General features: G+C 41.1%; 1 protein-coding gene across 1 annotated transcript in view; it reads right to left on the minus strand.

The window, feature by feature from the left end:
* Nucleotides 1-7500, minus strand: part of LOC122254896 (uncharacterized) — a 15360-nt gene that overhangs the window by 338 nt on the left and 7522 nt on the right. Inside the window, exons 5-10 of the mRNA XM_086533178.1 lie at nt 6765-6910; nt 5630-5682; nt 4728-4979; nt 3905-4081; nt 911-1155; nt 1-451 (exon numbers count right to left, since the gene is read on the minus strand). The exon at nt 1-451 is cut by the window's left edge and continues 338 nt beyond it. Of these exons, the coding sequence (XP_086389304.1) occupies nt 270-451; nt 911-1155; nt 3905-4081; nt 4728-4979; nt 5630-5682; nt 6765-6910 (1055 nt within the window). The 3' untranslated portion in view covers nt 1-269. The remainder of the gene's footprint in view (nt 452-910; nt 1156-3904; nt 4082-4727; nt 4980-5629; nt 5683-6764; nt 6911-7500) is intronic.

Genomic DNA, 7500 nt, shown 5'->3' on the forward strand with positions numbered 1-7500 from the left:
GTTGAACTGAGTCTACATTAATTTAAAAGTTATCACTGGGCTAAGAGCTATGTTCATCCTAAAAACAGTAAGACTGAACTAAAATCTAAAAAGCTAAAATTAAAAGAAGTCTTTATTAATTTCAAAGGTTTAAAGTTCACTACATAAGCCTAGGAATAAAGGGTCTAATGTTCATCTTGTAGATAATTATTAATAAATTAACATTCATACACACAATCCTGAGAGTAAACACCGAATGAAGTCAAAATTCACCTTTTTAAAGCTGACCTTCAACTAAGCTGTAACTTTTTCCTAACTGAAGTAACAGCTTGGAGTATCGTTTCCTTGTAGCGTAGCAATGCCGTCTCTGTCCTTAAGGATTTCTTATGACAGAGCTCACCACAGATCTTTTTATAGTGACCAACGTACGCTATGGTTGGGCTTACCCTTTTGAGGGCGTAGGGACACGTGTCTGAAAATTTACATGAGCTTTTTGATCAATCTTATTTTGATTTTTGATTTTTTTTTTTTAGAATGATATTATTTTACCGTTAATCTCTAAAATGAAAGGTGTATATGTCATCAGACAAGATGAAAATACTGTATAAAATATATCAAAAGACTGTATGCGTTCGGAATAATTTTCTCATTATCATCATACATTTATCAATTCATTTATTTTGCCAAATACCGGTGTTATAAAATACGCTCGCCATATCAACATTTGGAATACAAACCGACTTCACCAAGAAAAGGAGAATTATAATAATTTCAATAAATAAAAACAAGCATATACAAAAAAAAAAAATATATATATATATATATATACATACATATATATATATATATATATATCTATATATATATATATATATATATATATATATATATATATATATATATCGTGACAAGCAAGAAACAGACGTCTTACCAGTAACACAGGTGACATGTGCATGCGAAAACACCCCTCTCGCTACGTCCATGTCAAAGATAGGTTTGGTGAAACCCGTTTGAAATGGAGCATATTGCTGGAGCCTCGTCGTATGTCTGAGAACCCACAGGAAAGGTGGGAGATCCTGCGCCTCTTCTGTGGGCGGCAGGTCATCGTAAAAGGTGTTCATTTGCAGAGCGTAACCGGCGGGGGGCGAGCGCGCGTCGTCCGAACCCGCTGAGGATCTGTGTGTTTTGGAGAGAAATTTTGTGTTGAACTATAATACACTTTGAGCTATTTAGATCTATATCTTATACGTAGTATGTCGTATGTTATGTGTCATTTTATATAATTTTCTTTTTATTTCTCCTGTCTCACTGTTTCTTTGTCCCTCTCTCTCTCTCTCTCTGTCTCTCTCTCTCTCTCGTCTCGCTCTCTCTCTCTCTCTCTCTCTCTCTCTCTTTCTCTTGTTCTTTCTCTCTCTCTTTCTCTTCTCTCTCTCTCTCTCTCTCTCTCTCTCTCTCTCTCTCTCTCTCTCTCTCTCTCTCTCTCTCTCTCTCTCTCTCTCTCTCTCTCTCTCTCTCTCTCTCTCTCTCTCTCTCTCTCTCTCTCTCTCTCTCTCTCTCTCTCTCTCTTGTTCTTTCTCTCTCTCTTGTTCTTTCTCTCTCTCTTGTTCTTTCTCTCTCTCTTGGTCTCTCTCTCTCTCTTGTTCTCTCTCTCTTTCTCTTCTCTCTCTCTCTCTTGTTCTTTCTCTCTCTCTTGTTCTTTCTCTCTCTCTTTTTCTTTCTCTCTCTCTTGTTCTCTCTCTCTCTTTTTTCTCTCTCTCTCTTCTCTCTCTCTCTCTCTTTCTCTCTCTCTCTCTCTCTCTCTCTCTCTCTCTCTCTCTCTCTCTTCTCTCTCTCTCTCTCTCTCTCTCTCTCTCTCTCTCTCCCCCTCTTTCTCTTTCTCTCTCCCTCTCTCTCTCTTTATCTCACTCTTTCTCTAGCTATTTTTAGATTTATCAAAACCAAATAGATATTCACAGTATTTGTTGCTATATACTTATGGATACTTATATTTAGTCAATCCACAGCATAATGCATGTTTCAATGTACTTACTTATAGATACTTATATTTAGCCAATTTATAGCGAAATATCAGAGTTTTTATCTGCAATTGCCAAAATTAACCACCTTCGGCCAGACATTTCCAGATACGAGAACAAACGCGTAGTATATGTCGTAAAAATCGACATTCCTCTAAATCTATTACAATGACTATTAATGTACATTTTTAATACAATGACACCAGGGACCATTTATATAAGCACTTCGAAGGGCTCTGACGTCGGGTGCCTTTTACACACACTCTCCCTTCAAGCGGTGGAATTTATGAATCGAATATGGGTCTGAAAAAATATTTCTCTTTTTTTTCCGATTATTACTTCACGTTATTATTGATGTATATTTTGGGTTGGAATAATAATTGCGATGTTTATAATTACAAATCATGAAAAATAGGCAGTTTTAGAGAAACTGATCGCTTTACGCAGCAGAATCGCACCTGTTGTTTATATGATTTTATCTAACTTCTTCCGCTTAGCCCTTCTTTGAATTGGCAGGGAACGTGTGAATAGGAGAAGCTGCGCAACGACTTTGAATCAGTTTAGTCCTTTCCCTTGAGAATCATCTTATAATTTTTTTCGCCGCTTTTTTTCCGTCGAAGGAAACATAGACGACTCTCACCCATCACTCTAGAGTTGGGTTCTCCAAACGTTTTTCATTACGACTCAATTGGGTTTTGTACGCAACCTTCACGACCCTCTAAGTCCATATTACCCTCAAACACACTCATTCTCTCTCTCTCTCTCTCTCTCTCTTCTCTCTCTCTCTCTCTCTCTCTCTCTCTCTCTCTCTCTCTCTCTCTCTTTCAATCTCTCTCTCTCTCTCTCTCTCTCTCTCTCTCTCTCTCTCTCTCTCTCTCTCTCTCTCTCTCTCTCTCTCTCTCTCTCTCTCTCTTTCTCTCTCTCTCTCTCTCTTTCTCTCAAATTGATTATTATCATTATCATTATCATTGGTGTCTCGACTGACGAGGCCATTGGCGATAGGGTGTTTGCAACGCGGGGACGAAGGAGCAACTTTCGACGAGCAGCATAGACTCGTCGGCGGAGGAGAGCAACATGGATGATCATGAGTTTCACTTCGACACAGGGGGATTGCGAATATGTTTGTCTATGTATGTATTGTATGTATTTATGTATGTATGTATACATCCCCCCCCCACACAGAGGAAAACGCACATATATTCTGGAATAAGACTATCACTGGACTCTAATCTAGTTTTCATTTATATCTTTTTGTGTAGGGAAAAAATCTAAGCAAATAAATAAATAAATACACAAATCTAAAAAGATCTTTATAAACACACAATTCAAAGTAACATTTTTTACTGTATAGTCAAATAAGGAAAAAAAAAAAAGAAACGAAGGAATAAATAAAAGAAAAATAAATAATGATAAAGTAAAAGGCTCCATAACAGGCTTGGTTACAGAGGTAGTTGGAGGAGGTACCGGACACAAGGCCAGCCGCATAAATTACTACAAATGAAATATCAAAAGGTTTTTACTTTTGATTCTCCTTATTTCTTTTAGTTCTGGGTACTTATAAATACTTATATTTAGCCGATTCACAACAAAATATCACCGTATTTGACTCTAGACAACCATAGCTACTTAGATTTATTCAATTCATAGGAAAACATCTCAGTATTTGTCCTACGTACTCAAAAATACTTAGACATAGTTAATTTAAAACAAAACATCACAATAAACCAACGTGTCTCAAAATACATACAAATACCTTGACTTAGAGAATTAAAAACAAAATTATTAACCATCTCACTCCCCCCTCTCCCCTTTCCCCTCCCTCTCACCCCCACCCCCTCACCCCCACCCCTCTCTCCCTGGTGGTCTCGAGCTACTTATAAAATAAATATATAAAAAAAATCCATCCCCACCTTTTGAGCAGATCGTCAACCAGGCCAGACATGGAATCGTGAAGCGGCAGAATCGGTGCTTCATCAGGGTCGAAGTGGGCGATGAAGCGGTACTGGTGCATGTGCCTCAACACGCAGTCGGTGAAGTAGATGTTCTCTTGGCTGAACATTTTACTGAGCTCGAGGTGTCTCCATATCCTGGTTGGGGGGGGGGGGGGGGATGGGTGGTAGGGGGGGGGTGAGGGAGACGAGGGATGGATTAAGGAGATGGAGAAGGAGGTGGAGGGGAGGGGAGAGAGTTGGAGGGGAAGGAGAAGAGATGGGAGGGGGAGGGGGAGAGAGAGGGAAAAATTAAAGAGGGGAGAAGGTTAATGAGATGGAGAAGGAAGGTGGGGGAGAGAGAGTGGCGGGAAGGAGAGGAGGAGAATATTGAGGGTAGGAGGAAGGGAATGCGGATGGGGAGTGGAAGGGAAAGGGGGAAGAAGAAGGAGAAGGAGAGAAGAGGATCAGGGAGATTGAGAGTGTGAAGTAATAAGGATAAGGTAAGGGAAAGACAAAGGAGACGGGAAAAAAGAGAGGGAGAGAGAGAAGTGGTGGGAGAAAAGGGGGTGATAAAAAGGGCGAGAGAGGAAGGGAGAGGGAGAGGAAAAGGTGGCAAGAGAGAGAGAGAGAGAGAGAGAGGACGATCATTACCATCACACTTTTCACCAACATCAATAACAACAACAATAATCTCCTAACACATCCTCCTAACCGTATCACAAACTATCACCACAAGCACAACGCCCCCCCCCCCCCCCCCCCCCCAAAAAAAAAAAAAAAAAAAACGAGACCACAAACACACCATCTGGTCGCCGGGTGATTCGGGTAAGGGGGCGGGTAGGAGTACAGCAACACCCTCACGAAACCATCCTTTTCGTAATGGCGGAGAACCTTGTCGATTCCGGGCGCCACGTCAGTCTTGTAGAGGAAGACCTTCGCTACGCCTAAGGCTCTCAACGTCTCCAGCCAGTCGACGAGGCGCTCGGAAAAGTCTTGGGCGTAGTAGTAGAGGGCGGGTCCGCACACGGCCACTTTCCAGCCGATGGGTTTCCTGCTGGAGGGGAACGGGGATGGTGGTAGGAGGGTAGGGGGATGGGGTGGGTTGGTGATGGGGGTAGGGTGGTGGTCGGGAGGGGGGAGGGGGGAGAAAAAGAGGAAGAGGGAGGGGAGAAGAGGGGGAGAAAGGGAGAGGGAGGAGGAAGGAGGAGAAAGCGACGGAGAGAGCGAGGGAGGGGGGGAGTGAGAGGGAGGGGAAAGGGGAGAGGGGGAATGAGATCGTTACTATGATCATCGTTATCATCAAACATCGTCATTATCATTACTGTTATGATCATTATCATTATCATTAGTATTATCATTATTATTATCATAATTATTCGTATTATCACATTTACAGCATTATTGATATTATCATTACCATTATAATTTCCTCTTGTTAATCATCATTTACCATTTTTTATTGTCGTTATCATCATCATTATTATTGTCATTGTCATAATTTTCATTCTTATCATCATTTTCATTCTTATCATTATCATTTCCATGCTTATCATTATCATTTTCATTCTTATCATTATCATTTTCATTAGTATCATCATCATCAATACTAAACATCACGATGATTCCTACTAATTCAATCAATATGACCATCTTTTATCATTAATAATACCCCAAAAGGTCACATTCCTCTCCCTTGTCACTCACCCGTCTCCTTCCTTAACGTAAGCCGAAGACTCTCGTTCGCGCCCTCCTATGACCTGGTCAGCGTGGAGAGAGAAAAGGGAAACGTAGTCATTTTGAGAGCGAATCGAGCTGTTGTTGTTGGAGAGGGAGTAGGGGAGAGGGGAAGGCGGGTAGTGGGGGGAGCCAGGTACGGTGACTGTCGAAATTGGACCCTTAGACCACAAAGAAAAGAAAAAAAAAGAAAAAAAAGAAAGAAAGAAAGAAAAAACACTCGGAATATCTGTAAGCGGGAATCTAAACCCAGAGGTTCACATAAATATCTGAGCTCACAAAGGGCTATCCACATGAAAAGGGTGTTCACGTAAGTAGACGAGGATATGGTAAAAGAAAACTATCACAAGTATCATAATTCATTATTCTAGAATGTGCTGCAGTAGTATTGGAGTCCACATCTAAAGAAGGGTATTGATGAACTGGAAATTGTCCGCCATTTTTTATTAAGGGACTTGAGCTACACAGAAAGATTATAGAAATTGAAACTTATAACACTTGTGGAAATAAGAGTACGAGTTGAAATGATTATGTTTCAGGGACACTGAAGACCTTATTTCAAGCCATCTGATTAGGACAGTGGTTAGCGCGCCGGCCTCACACCCCCGTGGTCGGCAGATCGAGCCTCGTCCAAGCTCGTGAATTTTCACTGTCGCCTGGCGGTTACTGCTGTGGTTGGCCACCACAGTGGGTAAGAACCAAGCTCAGATAGCGCACTCTCACGAGTCAGCACTCACTGACACAGGCGGGATCCCCATTGTGCGAATAACCCCGGTGAAGCATCTGCTCCGCAAATTTAGCTTACCTATATTCACTAAAAGAATAGCAAGAGGTCATAGCAAAAGGTTTAGGATAAAACATGTTGAGAATGGTGTAAAAAATATAATTTTCCCAGATAGCACTAGTCATGAAAGTGACAACCTTCTAGAAAAAAAACGTTGTATGTGGCAGAAACCTACATCAGTTCAAAAAGCTATATGATAATATAGATGCAGCAGACGGATCCAGTTGAGCTCAGCCCTTCCTCCCAAGAACACAAGCAGACAAACAAACACACACACATCTAGACCCACGCCCCTACACAGCAGGGTGTCGTCTACCCTACCTTCAGAACGTTCCCGGCAGGGTGGCAGGGCAGGGGGGCCAAGGAGACGGCACTGGGTATCTGCTGTGCCACGGAAGCAGGAAGGGCACACGTGAATAAGAAGGGCATCTGGCGACTTGGGTCCTTGTCCTGGTAATCTATGTGTTCTGTTTGTAAACATGAAGGGATGGATGGGTAAATAAATATATAAATAAATAGGTGAAATTGAATTGGAAACTAATAAGTAAACACAAAGGGAAACAAAGGATTTTTGAAGATAAGAATCATGACTGAGTATTTTGGAAAGATTGTCTTCTTATGTGTTTTTATCTCATTTCTTCCGAAGATAATGAAATTCTCAAAGAATACATCACAATGAAGGGGAGGGGGAGTGGGGGGAGTACTCGAGCCATCAGTGTCAGTAATCATTATTCATCATTATTCCCCACCTCTCCTTTTTATTCTCGTTCCTAATTCCCCAATCTTCTCAAATACCGTATGACCTTTGTTGCAGAAATACTTTACACTCGTTAGTACTAACATTTACAGCCCATTTTGTATTCTTAGGTCATGCGTTATCATCTTACACGAAGGGCTTATTTGTTTATTTTTTAACTGTTTACTGATAGCCATGACAAAATAAGATAAAATAGCTTATTGGCCTTGAGAGTTTCAGTGGACGAGGAAACTCAGGGGTACCTGTCTATCTCTGTCTTGGAATTGGTATTTCTATTTGTCTCAGTCTTTCTCTCGCTCT

Source organism: Penaeus japonicus, unplaced genomic scaffold, assembly GCF_977035675.1.
Source record: "Penaeus japonicus unplaced genomic scaffold, GWHDUDI00000001_assembly GWHDUDI00000038, whole genome shotgun sequence".
In the NCBI taxonomy this organism is placed as follows: Eukaryota; Metazoa; Arthropoda; class Malacostraca; order Decapoda; family Penaeidae; genus Penaeus; species Penaeus japonicus.